Source organism: Salvia hispanica, chromosome 4 (assembly GCF_029641045.1).
Source record: "Salvia hispanica isolate PSC_SH4W2 chromosome 4, Shi_PSC_v1, whole genome shotgun sequence".
Taxonomy (NCBI): Eukaryota; Viridiplantae; Streptophyta; class Magnoliopsida; order Lamiales; family Lamiaceae; genus Salvia; species Salvia hispanica.
Window position 1 is genome coordinate 30210724 of NC_142695.1, and position 18687 is coordinate 30229410.

Sequence of the window (18687 nt, forward strand, 5' to 3'; positions counted from 1 at the left end):
AAACTAAATGAACAAAAAAGAAGAACTAAGTGTAAAATAATAAGAACTACCATGAAGCCAAAATCAATCCACATCTTTATGTCAGAAACGAAAGTTAGGATATCCCAGCTGGACCATCCTAACAAGCGCCTTCAGATACCGAGGCGCAGTTAGGTCATGGCAGGGGTCTGAACACCCCTACCTGCAAGGAAGTCGGTAGCACGGTTTCCTTCTTTGTAGATGTGTGAGAATCGAAGTCATTCTCCGTATCAAAGCCATATGATGTCTAAAATCCGCAGAACCAAGCTGTCCAGATGACAGTAAATTAACCATAGCCGCTGAGTCTAGCTCTAGCCAAATGTGTGTATAGAACTCCATAGCCATCTCCAAACCTCGAATAAGAGCCATAAGCTCCGCCTTAAAGCTCAAAGATGCATCAACCGGAGAATAGATGTAACGCCCCACTTTTTCGAACCCTAATTTTCGGATTATAAAATTTTTGCATTAAATGCCTTTAATGCTATGGTATGTGGAATAATGGATGAGTGAATTAATTGCATGATTTCTTTGTGACCTAATTGCGTTTTGGAGTTGAGATTTATTTGAATAGTCAAATATATGACGTGGCTGTTGAAAAGTCAAAGATGTGGAAAATATGATGTGGCCGTTGAAAGGTCAATGTGTTGAGAAAATGAGGTGGAAGTGAGAATGGTTGATTTTGCGAAATAATTGTGAATATTTGATGCGGAGTGAAATATATTGTGGTGAATTATTATCCCAAGGGATGAGTGAGATTAAATAGGATTTTCATAAATATCCTACACTTTTATTTGGAATTTTCGACCATTATTATTATTGGAGAAGGAATCCTATTTTTCTTGGATTTAATTATTTGTTTGGGATAATTATCCAAAATAAATCCAAAGTCCAATTATTCTTTAATTCCACCATGGAATTTTCGAAACCCACCCTACTACTTAGAGATTTTCGAAAATCCCCTTATTTAGGGAAGAAGGAATTATTTATTATATTATTTGATCCCTTATTTATTCTCTTCCATGAATAAATATAAATATTCTAGCATATCTTACCATATCTAAGAAGATCTTGCCATATCCTATTTAAATTAGGATTTGAATTTAAATCCTAGGCATAAAAACCGTCACTTCCTATTTTATTTGGGAGGATTTATTACTTTATTCTGCTCCGTGATATTTTATTCTACTCCGTAAAATATCCAAATAAAATCATAGGCTAATTAAATAGCCTAGAATTCGAAAATCCCCTTATTTCTCACCAGATTTAATGCCAATCCCTCCCCAAATCTTCTCAAGTCTTTAATATATTTAATTAAAGATATTATATCTTGCACTTTATAAATAAGAGAGAAACCTAACCCTAGAAATCATAATTCACGCCTCCCTCTCTCCCTCATTCACGTTATTTTCTTCTCCACTTCTTCTTCAACTTGTTTTCTATTTTATTCAAGATCTCTTCATTCTTTACCAAGAATTGAAGTTGAAATTCAAGAATTATTGAAGAATCAAGGCTATTACTTTGTTCTACCGTTCGTTCTATCAAGAAAAAGGTATTTCTATATCAATCATTTTCTCATCTAACCGATTAATCGGTGTTCTTGAGTCCACATGCATTTAGATTGAGTGAAGGGGAGATCAATTGATGAATTTGGGATGAATATGTGTGTGTGTGTGACCGTGTGTGTGTATGTGCATGCCTCGGTATGTGTGTTGTGTGTGTGATCGTGTGTGTGTATGTGCATGCCTCGGTATGTGTGTTGTGTGCGTGCGTGTGTTGTGTGAAAAACACTCATGCGTGACACGATTTGATGATAAATCTGGAGTTGTTGTGCGAATAAAAGTGATATGATAATCGTATATTGATTTTGAACGGTGATATTAAAACGAATTAATGGGAAAAGGGAAACGTGGAAACATGCATGATGTTGAATCAATGTTCGAAACTGATTTGTGATACACCTAATTTAAAGGTGATAATTGGCGCTCTCAGCGTGATAACAAGGAGAAGAGAATACTTGCGAGCTAAGCCGACGAGGTGGACTTTTCTTTTAAAATAAGGACATCGTCATAAATCTTTATTGATGAGAATGAGATCTGTGTTATCATGCCTTGATTTATTTTGTCGTGCCTATCCCTCGTAGCTATGCCACTATTGATTTAATCGAATTCGGATCCTCGTAGAGCCGCAAACTCTACTTGGGTTAGTGTACACCAATGATAGACCGAGTGCTGGCGTACGGGTCGGCCGGTCTAGTGACCTGGATTGCGGCCGCATTCCTTGTCATGTAGAATGAGGATATGGTAAACGTCGATGTGAAAAATGGTTGCGCGACCGTGATATTTGATAAAGAATATATTTTGGTGCCTTGGGCCTTTCTAAAGATAAAACCCCGATGGACACTTGAAAATGACATGATAATTACTATTGTTGATAAAACTGCTTTCGGCATAAGTCCACTGAGTATGTTTATAGTACTCAGCCCTGCATGTGTTTTCCCTATGTGCAGGTTGAGCAGTGACGAGCGGTTGGCGGTGTTGAGTAGAATAATTAAATAAAATGATTGTTATAGAACTTCGAGTGTAGTTGTGTCTTCATACATAGCTTCACCTTCTCTTGGTTGCTTCCGCTGAAAACATGAAACTTACTATTGTTCGTTTGAGATTGAACTACTTCTTTTTGTTAGATTGTTGAGACATGATATTTTTGGATTGTCTTAAGGGCCTTGCTGTTTTGAATATTAATTGTGATAGCCCTTTTCTTCTTGAACTTCATTGCTAAGCTGTTATACTTATAAATCAGTTTGTTCATTTATTACTTTAGGAAAATTCCTTTAAATGAAACCCTAGCCTATGATCTTTGATGCATTTAAGTCCGCCTAGTTAACGATCGCCGCATTTATTATACCCTAGATGGGCGGGTCGAGCTTGGAGGCATCAAACGCCGAATGCGAGGCGAGCGACTTATGAGAACGAATTGCGAATCATCGAAACGCGAAAATATACAAACCTTTTGCCCCGGAAAGGAAATTCCATTATTTCTTGATATGATACTACCTTCACACCTCCATCGTTCGACACATACACACACATATATATATATATATATATCCATCATACTCTCAGCATCATTTGAAACCTCATACACTATTGATTTTTCCGATCCTTGTGCTGATGTTGAGATTTTCCTTTTTGTAGATGCTTAACCGGTACTATGCACCGATGCGAGACCGTTACGCAAAGAATAAGGTTTTCCCTGTTGAAACCTACCAAGAATTTGAATGAGATGGGAAGTCTTTTCTCCTAACCTATGTCACCGAATTCTACGACCGCTGAATGGACGCATACGCGTATGGTGGAGCTACCCATCACGCGGGGATCTCGAGAATGATCCACGGCCTGCCTTCTTCTTGGAGTGAATGGACTGCCCAAGCTGCGTTACCATTTACATGGTTCAGTCTGCCGGAGTACACGTCCCGCGGCGATATGATTGGCTTGCTAGGAGTGCTACTCCCAGCCATGGCAGCTGCGAGGGATGGACCGCCGCTTAGTCCCACACCGCACAAGTATCCGCCGAGTCAGGCCCATCGATGGAGATATCGCCGTGACAAGGAGCCACATGTTGATCGTGTCCCTACTAGGCCAAGGCTTAAGACTAATGCGGCCAACCCTTTGATCATCCATGGGAATGTGGAAGATATGCGTGCGATAACCCCTCCACACGTTGGAGAAATGGACGAGGATGAGGAACCTGGCGAAGGGCATGAGTTGGGCATGGAAAATGTCGATGAGGACGAGGACCCCGAAGAGGACATGAACGGAATCGACTAGGAACCTGGCGAAGGGCATGAGTTGGGCATGGAATACTTGTTTTGTTTCCCCCATGTTTTTGGATTGATTTGCTTGATTTTCTACCATTTACCTTTTATTTTGCTACTCTTTTACCGATTGCTTTGATACTAAGACCTCTTTAGAGGCAACGTTTTGATTAATATGCCATGGGGAGATTTTTCCACTTTTACTATCTTATGATGCCATGGATTTTTCATATTGTCTTTCCATACCATTGTGAAAATTTCTATCGCTACTTAACATGATGCCATTCTATCACACAACTGTCTTCCAAATGCCTTATTGCGCCTTATACTTCGCTACTTTGTAGTACAGTTGTCTTCGTGACATCTTCGTACAAGTCTCTTTGTGCTAGATGAGCAATGATCTCTTTTTCACTACCCTATGATGCATTTGATGCTTCGATAAGATAACTTTTGACACCGCTTTTTGTTATCCACCTTTGATATATTGTGATGCGAGAACATTCCGCCATTGAATATTGATACGATTGACCCATGAACCTTGTTGATCAACTATACCACATGACTATTGCTAGATCTTGTCAATAACTTGTGTAATACTAAATCAGAATGCCGCCAAGACGCCACCGCGAACTAACTCCTCAAACGGAGGATGAGGACAGCGTGTCGCAACCCATTCCGCACCCTCCACCTCCACCGCCTCCGGTCAATCGGGAAATCGTGAAGCTATTCTTAGAGCAGAAACCACCTATGTTTGACGGACTGGGAGAGCCGGCCAAGGCCGAATCTTGGATCTGTGCAATAGAGCGTGTCTTCGCGATTTTGGGATGCAATGATCAAGAACGAATGAGTTGCGTGACCCATCGCAGCTGACTTTTGGTGGGATACTAAAACAAAGACCATGACACGAGACCAAGTAGAAGAAATGACATGGGAAGGTTTCAAGACTGAATTATACAACAAGTATGTGCCGAAGAGCTACCGGAAAGCAAAGGCATCCGAGTTCCACAATCTGACTCAAGGACGCATGACCGTGACCGATTACGATCGAACGCTCAATAGCTTGACCCGGTACGCCCCTGATCAAGTCGATACTGACGAGAAGCTATCGGACAAGTTCCGTGAGGGACTAAGGTCCGAGATAAAGATGTCGTTGGCCAGTCGAGGGAGACTCACCTACGCTAAAGCTTTGGCACTCGCGTTAGATATTGAGGCAGCAATGCATAGAGAGAGAGCAAAGGAGAACTTTACACCGTCCTTACCCCCATCACATCACTCCCGGGAGAAGAAGAAGTGGGAGGATACTAGGAATTCCTACGATGGAAAACGACACCAGTCGAATCAGCATCGATCCCAGCACGGAGGAGGGCAACATACGACTAGCCAGAGACCAGACTATCGACACAGGGCAGCGCAGTGCAATGTGTGCTCTAAGTACCATTTCGGAGAATGCCGATATCAGAACGTCGTCAAGTGCTACACCTGCGGAGGAAACGGCCACTTCTCTAGGGAGTGTGCGAATAACAAGGTAGGATCGGGATCAAGGCAGAACGATCAAGGATCCCGTCAGCAATCGAGGGCACCGCAAAATGAATCAAGAGGAAATCGCGACCCAAGGTCGCGGCAGCAACAACCTTACCGCCCAAGACTTCCTCCCCAAGCTAGAGCGTTCACGCTGGAACAAAAGAAGCCGAAGAAAGAGCAAGATGATCGTGAGAAAGGAAACTTGACAGGTATGGGCGAAATTCTCGATACCCCTGTTGTTGTGTTGTTTGACACGGGCGCATCGCATTCATTTATATCTGAAATATGTGTGCACACTTTGGGCTTGCCTACTAGCGAATCTGAACATAGAATGATGGTGACCTCACCAGTAGGAGGAATGATAGAAATATCTAGAACATGCTCGAACGTAGGAATTGTTACGGGAGAACTTAAGATAGTTGCTCATGACCTGCGAGTCATGAAAATGGAGGATATCGATATAATCTTGGGAATGGACTGGTTGACTACGAACTTTGCGACGATTCGTTGTAAGGAGAGACAGATATCGCTACAAGCTCCGGGGAAAGAACCCACCATATACCATGGAATCTCAATGAACCGGCGAACCGCTATCATATCCGCGCTTCAGGCTACCGCAATGATGAAAAAAGGGCGAATTGCCTATCTCGTCTACCTCCATGAGAGGAGAAGGAGGAAAAGAAGATGGAAGATGGAAGATGTCGCTGTCGTACAAGAATTTCTAGATGTTTTTCCCGAAGTTTTACCTGGACCGCCGTCAGATAGACAATTGGAGTTTAAAATCGACCTCGAGCTGGGAGCCGCACCCATATCCAAGGCACCATATCGAATGGCGCCTAAAGAATTGGATGAACTCAAGATACAACTCCAAGAGCTCATGAACCTAGGTTTCATTAGACCTAGTGTGTCGCCGTGGGGCGCACCAGTACTGTTCGTGAAGAAGAGGATGGATCGATGAGAATGTGCATCGACTACAGAGAGTTGAACAAATAAACCCTCAAGAATAAGTATCCATTGCCGAGAATAGATGACTTGTTCGATCAACTACGAGGAGCCGGCGTGTTTTCAAAGATGGACTTGAGGTCCGGATATCATCAACTAAGAGTTCGAAGGGAGGACATACCAAAGACTGCGTTTCGTACGAGATATGGACACTACGAGTTTGTTGTGATGCCGTTTGGTCTAACGAATGCCTCTGCGATATTCATGGACTTGATGAACCGGGTATTCCACCCATACTTGGATAAATTCATTTTAGTCTTCATAGACGACGTACTAGTCTACTCGAAGAACGAGAAGGAGCATGAGGAGCACCTACGAATCACCTTGGGAAATTCAAGAATTATTGAAGAATCAAGGCTATTACTTTGTTCTACCGTTCGTTCTATCAAGAAAAGGTATTTCTATATCAATCCTTTTCTCATCTAACCGATTAATCGGTGTTCTTGAGTCCACATGCATTTAGATTGAGTGAAGGGGAGATCAATTGATGAATTTGGGATGAATAGGTGTGTGTGTGTGTGAAACCGTGTGTGTGTGACCGTGTGTGTGTATGTGCATGCCTCGGTATGTGTGTTGTGTGTGTGACCGTGTGTGTGTATGTGCATGCCTTAGTATGTGTGTTGTGTGTGTGCGTGTGTTGTGTGAAAAACACTCATGCGTGACACGATTTGATGATAAATCTGGAGTTGTGAGAATAAAAGTGATATGATAATCGTATATTGATTTTGAACGGTGATATTAAAACGAATTAATGGGAAAAGGGAAACGTGGAAACATGCATGATGTTGATCGAAACTGATTTGTGATACACCTAATTTAAAGGTGATAATTGGCGCTCTCAGCGTGATAACAAGGAGAAGAGAATACTTGCGACCTAAGCCGACGAGGTGGGCTTTTCTTTTAAAATAAAGACATCGTCCTAAATCATTATTGATGAGAATGAGATCTGTGTTATCATGCCTTGATTTGTTTTGTCGTGCCTATCCCTCGTGGCTATGCCACTATTGATTTAATCGAATTCGGATCCTCATAGAGCCACAAACTCTACTTGGGTTAGTGTACACCAATGTTAGACCGAGTGCTGGCGTACGGGTCGGCCGGTCTAGTGACCTGGATTGCGGCCGCATTCCTTGTCATGTATAATGAGGATATGGTAAACGTCGATGTGAAAAATGGTTGCGCGACCGTGATATTTGATAAAGAATATATTTTGGTGCCTCGGGCCTTTCTAAAGATAAAACCCCGATGGACACTTGAAAATGGCATGATAATTACTATTGTTGATAAAACTGTTTTCGGCATAAGTCCACTGAGTATGTTTATAGTACTCAGCCCTGCATGTGTTTTCCCTATGTGCAGGTTGAGCAGTGACGAGCGGTTGGCAGTGTTGAGCAGAATAATTAAATAAAATTATTGTTATGGAACTTCGAGTGTAGTTGTGTCTTCATACATAGCTTCACCTTCTCTTGGTTGCTTCCGCTGAAAACATGAAACTTACTATTGTTCGTTTGAGATTGAACTACTTCTTTTTGTTAGATTGTTGAGACATGATATTTTTGGATTGTCTTAAGGGCCTTGTTGTTTTGAATATTAATTGTGATAGCCCTTTTCTTCTTGAACTTCATTGCTAAGCTGTTATACTTATAAATCAGTTTGTTCATTTATTACTTTGGGAAAATTCCTTTAAATGAAACCCTAGCCTATGATCTTTGATGCATTTAAGTCCGTCTAGTTAACGATCGCCACATTTATTATACCCTAGATGGGCCGGTCGTTACAATAGAAGGCCCGCAGAAGACCTACATCAGAACCACGAACCAATCCTCCCTCTCCCGCCTCCATTGTCGATGTAGAGAAGACTCCATCAGTGTTCAGCTTCACCCAAGGGGCATCAGGGAGATGCTAAAGGACCATAAGTGAACGCAGAACACGCTATCTGGGAGAAGCAGGCATGAAATCAACCGACGGCGAGCATCCCCTCCAGTGAATAGGGATGATCCTGCCGGCCAGCATGAACGTATGCAGGTGATGAGTGACCTGCCAAATGACATGAGTATGACGGAAAGGCCGACCGCGATGCTTGCAGCCGTTCCTTTCCGTCCAAAGAAACCAAACGATCAAACAAGGAACTATAAAATTAATATGCATGACGGGAGCCTTAGTGAAAGAGGACAACCGCCAGTGACCTGGTCTTTTTTTTTTATATCAAAAACGCCCAAACTGAGCGGGGGGTTTAGGCAGACCCCCAACACGTGAATAACTCAAAATATAATGTTCCAAAACATGATACTAGCCCAAAAGTGACTAGTATCGGAAAACAAGAACATGAACAGAGAAACAAACTGAAGCTCCCACAGGTCGGGATGCTCGATGCTATCAAGAACTAAACTATGAACCAGATAAACAAAAGCGAAAAATAAGTTAAGCAGAACTATCAAAAGGACATAATCAAAACATATCTCTACGTCGGAAACGGAAGTTAGTATATCCTAGCTGGTCCATCCTAACAAGCGCCTTCAGGTATCGAGGCGCAGAGACTGAATCATAATATGTCATAGTAGGGGTCTGAACCCCCCTACCTGCAAGAAAATCGGCAGCACGGTTTCCTTCTCTGTAGATGTGTGAGAATCCGCAGAACCAGGTTGTCCAGATGACATTAAAGTAACCAGAGCTGCTGAGTCAAGCTCTATCCAGATGTGTGTAGAAAACTCCATGGCCATCTCCAAGCCTCGGATAAGAGCCATAAGCTCCGCCTCAAAGCTTGACGATGCATCCACTGGAGAATAGAAGGCCCGCAGAAGATCTCCATCAGTGCCACGAACAAGTCCTCCCTCTCCCGCCTCCAATGTCGTCGAGGAGAAGACACCATCTGTATTCAGCTTCACCCAAGGGGCATCGGGTGGATGCCATAGGACCATGAGTGAACGCAAAACACGCTGTCTGGGAGAAGAGGGCATGAAATCCACTGACGTCGAGCAACCCCTCCAGTGTATCGGGGTAATCTTGCCGGCCAGCACGAACGTATGCAGGTGATGAGTAACCTGCCAAATAACATGAGAATGACGGAAAGGACGACCACGGTGCTTGCAGTCGTTCCTCTCCATCCAAAGAAAGCAGAAGATCAAACATGGAACAATAAAACTAATATGCATGGCGGGGGCCCTAGAGAAAGAGGACATCTGCCAATGACCTAGTCTATGTGCAATATCAGTGCGCGTGTGAATCGGTGTGTGCGAGGAAGGAAACCAGGCATCGAAATACTCCCACACAGAAATCGCCGACTGACTCGAAAGAAAGACGTGACTAAAAGAATCAGTAGAGAGAGAACGACAACACTGACATTTAGACACTAACTCAATACCCCAATATTGCAACTTCTCATCCACCGACAGCCTCCCATACAACAACCTCCAAATAAAAATCGAGATGGTGGGGGTCATCCACTCATTCCAGATCAGTCCCACAATCCATACTTCGGCAATCTCGTCCGGATGCTCTCCCAAGCAGAGGTCACAGAAAACTTGCCATGGCTAGTCAGACTCCAACGCCTCACATCCTTCGCCCCCACCTCGATCGGCGTGGCTCTGATCTGATCGATCGTGTCGAGAGGTACGCCAAACCTGAAATATAAGTCATGCAGCATATCCTCATCCCATGCATGCTCATGCCAGAATGATGCAACAACCTGGGATTGAGGAGGATCATATCCCGGGACGCACAGACTCCGGATGGAGCTAGCTCCAAGCCAGACGTCATCCCAAAAGCTGATCTTCCCCTCACCCAAGGACCAACGAATATAATCATGAATGACCAAATACGACGCAGACGACGCCAAGTAGGACTATCATGAGACCAACATGTAGATGTATGCAAATGACAAGGAAGGTTACTGTACTTCTGGGTCATGAACTGGGCCCAGAGAGAATCCTGCGCAAGGAGCCTCCACCACAGCTTGAACCCAAAAGCCACCGCCACCTCCCGGAACCGGCGAATGCCCAGGCCCCCTCCGTCACAGGTAGGCAAATCTGTCTCCACGAGATCCCGCCAGTGACCTAGTCTAAGTGCAATATCAGTGCTCGTGTGAATCGGTGTGTGCGAAGAAGGGAACCAGGCATCGAAATACTCCCACACAGAAATCGCCGACTGACTCGAAAGAATGACATGGCTAAAAGACTCAAAAGAGGGAGACCGACAACACTGACACCTAGAAGCTAACTCAATACCCCGCCGCTACAACTTCTCATCCACCGGCAGCCTACCATACAACAACCTTCAAATGAACACCGAGATGGTGGGGGTCATCCCTCCATTCCAAATCAACCCCAAAATCTCATACTTCGGCAATCTCGTCTGGATGCTCTCCCAGATGAGATCACAGAGAACTCGCCATGGTTAGTCAGACTCCGAACGCCTCACATCCTTCGCCCCCAACTCGATCGACGTGGCTCTAATCTGATCGACGTATCAAGAGGTATGCCAAACCTGATCGATCGTATCGAGAGGTACGCCTTCTCAAGAAGGCATATCATTACGTGTCAGCCACATATGCTTTGTTGTGTCACGTTGGCAATGTGGCTCACAAAGACCAATTGCCAAGATCTAAGATCCAAGGCACAAGGCACAAGTCACACGACTACAACCGTGGCTCATGAGACACGGGACACGGAGCACGACCATGACACACGACAGGCGACAAGCGCGTCTGGGCTCTACCGACCATCTTGGTCAACAATAATTATTACGTGTAATAAATTTGTTTATTAAATATATGTTTAGTACTCCCTCCGTCCTGGCTAAGATGACACATTTCTTTTGTGGATGATTTGTATGTTATTGGTTTAATGCAGTGTAAAGACAAATTAAAATGACAAGAAAAAGAACAAAATCACAGATAGAAGAGGAAGAATCTAGAGGGGATACAAGTGAAGCTGAAACTAGACCTAGTCATGAAAATATGAATGAGGAAGAAGTGGAAACTGAAACAAGCACGAGAATAAACACGAATGAAGAAATAAGAGGACCTGGAGGTGAAGGTATTGTGAAAAATCTTGCAGTATTACTTGTTATATATTGCAGTGGGTCATTTATAATAATGCAGTCTTATTTGATATATATTGCAGTAGTCCATTTAGAATACTGCATCATGATCTTGCAGTTTTCCATATTTACACAATTGATTTGGATTATATGACAGATCTTTGTCTGACAAAATTAGTCTATATATGAGTTAGTGCAAGTAACAAAATAGATAAAGTGTTTACTGTATAGATTAAATGAACTTTTGCTAATTTTAAATTTTGTTTCAAGTGATATTAGTTATAGCAATTATTGATAATTCATACCTAAATCATGACATGATTAGATACTTATCATTCTACTAGTTAAAATGAGGGACCAACAAATAAGATAATTTATGTCATATTGTTGTGTTACTTCTTATACATTGCAGTGCAACATTTAAAATAATGCAGTCTTGTTTGTTATAGATTGCAGTGCACCATTTATGATAATGCATCATCTTGCTGTTTTGCATGCTATATTGCTTTATTTAATGGTATATATTGTTGTATTGCTTGTTATACATTGCAGTGCATCATTTAGAATAATGCATCATCATCTTGCAGTATTTGTTGTTCTATATTGCAGTCCATCATTTATAATAATGTAGTATTGAAATATTTTATTTTTTTTTATAGTTTTGATAAGATTAAACAAGGGTGTGAATGCCCTGCTATTCAGATTAAAGCCAGAAATATTTGGAAATACCATGGAGTATCTAAATGGAAAGCAAAAAAGGGATATAATTGACCTGGGGTTTGGGGTATCCATGTTGCAGTCATAGATGGGTGGAGTTGTTACTTAAATTTGAATGAAACTTTCAAGTCCCGTACATCACCCAGCAGATTGTTTCTGTCTACTTTCACCTCCGTATGTCTCAAACACTTAATGCATATTAGACTTCTCGTATGGTTGTCCTAATTCTTATTTTCTTTGGCTGCAGAGTGGTACAGTTGTGGACCCAAACACTGATTGGAGCAATGATCAGACAAAGGAGGTCTTTCATGAAAGAATCATTGATGAGCTGAAGTATATCCAAAACTTCAAATGGGAAAATTACAGTCTGGTAATAAACTATCAATACATTGAACTACAATATGTTTCTTAGTGGAATGCAATTAAATATGCTCATTATTATGCACCAGGTTTTTTTCCCTATATATGCAAACGACCACTACTATGTGGTTTGTTTTGATTTCTTGAAAGCAACAATCAGCGTGATAGATAATGTTAGATCAGAAGAAGCTGATGGTGGGGTAAGATATGACGACCAAGTCTATAGGCTGGTAAGCAAGCAATGTTATATATGTTATTCTGCAATATACGGTATATAAATATGCAAATATCATCAGCTTGACAATGCTTATTTAATAAATTGCAGATAGATTTCTTTGTCTACACCCTGGAAAAGTATGGTTGTGCTAGCTACGGTCGCATGCTCCAAAAAGCAACTGTGAAGGTTCTAGAAATGAAATGGAGTGCTAAAGAAGACACTACAGATTGTGGCCTGTATGCAATGCGCCATATGGAGACTTATATGGGCATGAAGGTCACTGACTGGAAATGTGATCTGACAAACAAACAATCAAGGCCTCTGCAGCTTCTTCGAGCCAAATATTGTACAGCAATGCTGTATAACAACAACAATAGGGCCTTTAGGTGTGTGTCAAGACTTGCCTCACATCAGTATACAGAGGCAAAAAAGACAAGACCGATTGATGTGGAGAATATGGTAGCGGAGTACAAGAACAAACCATCTTGGCATGCCTCACAATGAAAATAGGGCCTAAGGCTGCTGCAACAATGAAGTTTTGGATGTTTGCCATGAAGTTTTGGATGTTTGAATGAACTTGTGCTGAAACATTTAGTTTTATAGTTTTATTTTGGGGTAGACAATGTAACTGACTTAAATCCATAATTGTTTTGATGGCTGTTACTCATAATATGCTTGCATGCTTCAGATTAAATACAGATCATATTAGTTTCTGGGTGTAACAAAGTGTTTAGGACCTATTTTGATTTGAAATCTGAGATTCAGTTAGAGCAGGGAGTTCTATTGGGAAATTATTGCAGTGTAAATGTCATGACTTTGCATAAAAGAAACTTAAAAGAATCATCTAGTGAATGAAATTAATGAAATTTGAGTGAACATTTCTTTAAAGTCATGTGATGTTTTCCTAGCACTTGAAAGCTAATTATGCTTTGGTGGTTGAGAATACTGACTGACTTTAAGGTTGTGTACCACCTAGCTATACTCTCGTTCTATTAAACTACATCAGAAAGAACAATTGTAACAATAATATGTAAACTGCAACATTGCTGTGGTAACACAGCAATATTCATTGACTAAGACTGCAATATAGTACTGTAAAATTTTGTAATTAAAAAAGATTGAAGTTAGACTATTTAATGGAATAAAAGGCAACTTGGAAACAATAGTATAAAATTAATAGTAATGAAGGAATAGAAAGAAGAAAATAGTGTGTCTGCACTCGTTTCATTAGACTGCAATATATCTACCCTAATACTGCAATATCGTCTGTATAAGACTGCAACCTGATAATGTAAAAATGAACTAACAATTTTATTTTCCCTTTTGTCGACCACAGTTCCTAGAGTCATGGTGACCAAATTCGCCACATTTTTTACACTGACGCAATGGTTTGCTGTTCAACTTTATAGCCTTTTCCTTCGCGGACACCAAACGGCTTTAGGAATCACTTTTCGAACCTTTGGTGGACACAACTGATGGTGGCTGTACTCTATCCACAGCTGGCTTTTCAGCAAAATAGAAATCTTTAACTGGCTTATCCTTGTCTCCTGAAGATGGTTCATGGATTCTTGTCATAAGACTCTTCCCAAGCTCATCAATTCCAGCTGAAAACAAATCAATGATGGCACTATCAGCATCAAATTTTTTCATGTAACTGAAAAATATGTCAGCAACTTTATTCTTTGACTATTGGTTTGGATGTGATAAAAGTTCAGGATCTGTCAAACATCGAGCTGGTCCACGAATAGCATCAGCCAAGGCAGTCTTCAACCACCTCACATGGAAGTACTTATCAGGTATAACCTTCAAAAACCTGTTCTTGAAAACCAAAAATATATGACTACAAAGAATTCTCTCTCTCCCAAACAATTTGCAAGAACAGGAATACGAATCCTCACTGATCGTGTAGGTAACAACCCAAGATTTACTATACTTGTCCTTTATTGTGGAGATCTCTAACACATCATCTTTCAACAAACCATCAGTGCTACAATGGTGCAATGCGTCCACTATCTCACGTTGCACTCTCTTGAACATGTGATCAGTGTACTTTGTTGCAGCATGCTTTTCTAATACCAACTGACTGGAGAACGGTGGTATAACAGTTGAATCCATATAATCTAACTTCGAGCTAGAATTTCTCTGTGCAACCAAGGCATGATCAAAATTCATGATGAACTCAACTAGATTGGAGCGAGGTCTGGTGAATGTTTTATAAAAGCTATTCTCAGACTCGGAAACAGACGTCGTCCTAATAAGAGACCCCATGGGAAAGTCTCTAAAATAGGAAGGGACCCACATCTCTCTATCGTCAAACATTGTTACAAACCACTCGACATGAAGAAGCTCATAACGCTCCATTATCCCCATCCATGAATCTTCAAACTCTTCCGGCTCTAGTACCTCAGACCACACACAAGCACTAATCTCTTTTTTCAACTCTTCATTTTCTAGACATCTCCTTGGAATTTTGTCGGTAAGTTTAAGCATAATGTGCCACATGCACCATCTATGCTTTGTATCCACCAAAACATCACGAATAGCTGTTCTCATACCTCTATCTTGGTCGGTAACAATCATCTTAGGAGCTTGACCCATGGATTCCAAAAAGTGCTTGAAGAGCCAAGAATAAGATTCTGTGGTCTCATTGGATAAGAGTGCAGCTCCAAATGTGACTGGCTTTCCATGGTTGTCCTTGCCCGTGAAGGGTGAAAATATCATGCAATACCTGTTTCATACATGTAAATGGTAGACTGCAATATTAGAGTCCAAAAACTGCAATATAATACACAATAGACTGCAAATATTAGAGTCCTAATCTACAATGTTATCCAAACAGAAACCTAACACATGGAATGCAGAATTTATATATAAACGAACAAGGCATTACCTATTGGTATTGTATGTGGAGTCGAAGGAGACAACATCACCATACAGTTGATAATTACGCTTAGATATTGCATCGCACCAGAAAAGAAAAGCGCTTTCAACTCTTTTGAACTCCCAAGCTGATAGTGATATGTGAAATCAGGACATGCCTTCTTTTTCCTCGCCATTTCATCTAACAACATTTGTGCATCAGAACCTTCGACATAAGTTTTCAGACCTTGGACATAACTCCTAAGTTCTGCCACGGTGATTCCAACAGTGTCATAGCCGCCCAAGAACTCATTCAAGAATTTGAATGTCATGGTGGGTCCAATATTGGCTTTCGTGCAGTCCCATATGAATCGCCTGTGTACTTCACCCAACCTACGGTTAATATGCATGTAACGTCTAAACGGAAGTTCAATCATACTATGATTGTGAACTTCCACAAATTCTTGAACAACATACCCCAAAAATCCAGCCTCAAATACATACTTGAGTGATATTCGCGCCCTACATTCACACCTTTTGGATGTGCGTCTACGTTTGGTTATAAAACCCTCTTGTGCATGCATCTCATCCATTTCAATCCCCACCTTCAATCCCTCTCTGTTACAAACAAGATATTGCCACGTAACAACATCTCTAGTAGATTTGATTCCACGTTTACGCACATCAAAACCAGTTTCACGACCATAAGCTTCATAAAAGGCAATACCCTCATCTAATGAATGGAATTTCTTACTAACATAAGGACGGAGTTCGCCGGGGCATGCTGGCACACATGCAACTAGATAAAAAGATAAAACATGAGGCAAATTAGTTCAGATACAATTGACTACAATAAACGATAAGGTGAACAACAATGTGATACACATAAACCAGCAATTATTGCATACGAAAATCTGACAGCAATATGACAGCAATTACTAAAACTATTAAACAGAATCAGAATGAGCAAACAGAACAATTAGTACTACATAATCAGAATATAACAAAACATAACTAGGCAATTAAAATATAACAAAACACAATTAGAAACAACAAATAGAACAAACTATGCAACTATATAACAAAACAGCAAGATGTAACATGTAAAACAGCAAATCATACAAAACAGAATCAGAAACAAAGCAACATTCAACAAAAACTTTCCCTACAATCAAAATCACAAAATACTCTTCAATCTGACAAAATTGGCAAACAATCCATCACTAAATATGACAATAATCCATAGTGCGACAGAAAACACATGAAAAATTGATAGAGAATTGAGGTAATGACGAAATCCACCTGCTGGAAAAACATCCAGATCAAAATCGATAATTGATTCACCCATATTTGAACGAATTTATGGAATGGATTGCAGAAATAACAGAAAATCGATTGCACAGTGATGTGATTGCAGAGAAATCGCTGGAAATACTAGAGGAATCAAATTGAGATGGATCGCACAGTTCGTGTGAGTTTGGGTGATTGAATAGGTCAAATTGAGATGAACTCAAACTGGATTGAAGCCGATTGCGTGAAATCGAGACTCGAAATCGAGTTTGCTGGGTATTTTGCAGAAGACGCCTTCAATTGGCGTGAATTGAGAATGGTGGTAAGGAAAGTGGCTTGGCGTGAATTGTTTCTTAGAAGATGAAAAAGAGATTTCCCAATTTGCCCTTTAGCATTATAATTTGATTAAATAAAAATCAAATGAGCTGCCATGTGGCAGCTTCTCAACCATCCGATTTCTAGATCCTATGGCTGAAATTGGTGTTATGGTGTTATATTAAATGGTGTTGTCATTTTAGCACAACCCTATATATATATATATATATATATATATATATATATATATATGGGCATGTCAGGGTGCCACCACCCCTTAAAATAACACCATACCACCATTCCTAGCCAATCATTTGTACATGTGGACGAATAATAAACTGCCACGTGGCAAAAAAAAGTAAAATAATCTGAAAAAGACGGCCAACAATTTGTTGCTCTTTATCCAGCAATTTTTCTTGTCCAGCAATATCCGACACACTATACAGCAATCTATAGATTGTTGTGTAGTGTTTGTAATATTGCTGTGTAGGGTTTATAATATTGTTGTATAAGTGGTGTCACGGTGTCACTTTAAGAGGGGTTGTCATTTTAACACAAACCTATATATATATATATATAAATATAAAATAAGAAAAAAATTATCAATAATAAAATATTAACATAATACTACTATTAAAGAGGTAGTATTATAATTTTTTTCTTGACATGAAAAATAATGTAATATGATTAATTTTTTAATAAAATATTATTACTTTAAAAAGTTAATATGCATATATACTGTAGTAGTATATTGCACGCCTACTATATAAATATATTCCATATTTCATAGTAGTATACGTATATATTGTAGGAATAGTATATTGCACGCCTATTATATGAATGTATTGCATATTTAATGTAGTCCACTTTCCATGATCAATGGATGTCTATTTTGTGCAATTAATTTTATTGAATTTATGTTTAATTGATGTTGCATGTTAGTTTTTTTATTTCCATTTGTAAAGAAATGAGGTACTAAGTCACTATGTCAACTTTGTATGGAAGAATCATGGAATTTTTACTCAAAAGAGTGAGTGTAAGTTTTAAATGAAGAGGGAAAGAGTATTGAATATTTAATAGGAGAAAAAAGAAAGTTATCAAAAATAAAAATGTATCATTTTAGTTGGGACAAACTAAAATGGAAAGTATTTTACTTAGTTGGAATGGAGGAAGGGAATAAGTCTTTACAACCAATTTTAGGATAATTATCACTCTTAATAAATCATTTGCTTTCATCTCATAGCTCCTTTATAGCTTACAATTGTGACCAATTTTAATCTATTATTTTTCACTCACCAAGAATCGATTTATAAAAAATGAATATACCACGATCATTACGATCAACTATATCATTTAATTAATTTTAATTCACAAAGTTAAATATTTCTAATCTCCCGTTGTTCCTCAGTAGCTCAGTGGTAGAGCGGTCGGCTGTTAACCGATTGGTCGTAGGTTCGAATCCTACTTGGGGAGATTTGATTCATTCATCGAGAATTCAAGTATTGTATACGCCATTAGTCCGATCCTTTGTCGGTAC

General features: G+C 40.2%; 1 protein-coding gene and 1 non-coding gene across 2 annotated transcripts; one reads left to right on the forward strand and one right to left on the reverse strand.

Annotated features, from left to right (window-relative positions):
- Positions 1–14123: 14123 nt before the first annotated feature.
- On the reverse strand, positions 14124–16893 carry LOC125194963 (protein FAR1-RELATED SEQUENCE 5-like). The gene is made up of 6 exons (XM_089056669.1): positions 16848–16893; positions 16454–16489; positions 15635–16344; positions 15510–15529; positions 14461–15414; positions 14124–14340 (listed from the first exon to the last, which is right to left on the reverse strand). Exons 1-6 carry the CDS (start codon positions 16891–16893, stop codon positions 14124–14126), a joined length of 1983 nt encoding a protein of 660 aa, XP_088912795.1.
- Positions 16894–18551: 1658 nt separating this feature from the next.
- On the forward strand, positions 18552–18623 carry TRNAN-GUU (transfer RNA asparagine (anticodon GUU)). Its single transcript has one exon. It is a non-coding gene; the product is annotated as a tRNA-Asn (tRNA).
- The last annotated feature ends 64 nt before the right edge of the window (positions 18624–18687 follow it).

What these genes read in the sequence shown, in the direction of transcription:
- LOC125194963 (XM_089056669.1), bottom strand. Translation starts at nt 16,893, where the DNA reads ATGGGTGAATCAATTATCGATTTTGATCTGGATGTTTTTCCAGCAG. An exon ending in GTTTCTGTTTGGATAACATT is followed by an intron (nt 15,415 to 15,509) that starts GTAGATTAGGAC and finishes TGTATGAAACAG; the next exon opens with GTATTGCATGATATTTTCAC. An exon ending in GATAAGTACTTCCATGTGAG is followed by an intron (nt 14,341 to 14,460) that starts GTGGTTGAAGAC and finishes CATATTTTTCAG; the next exon opens with TTACATGAAAAAATTTGATG.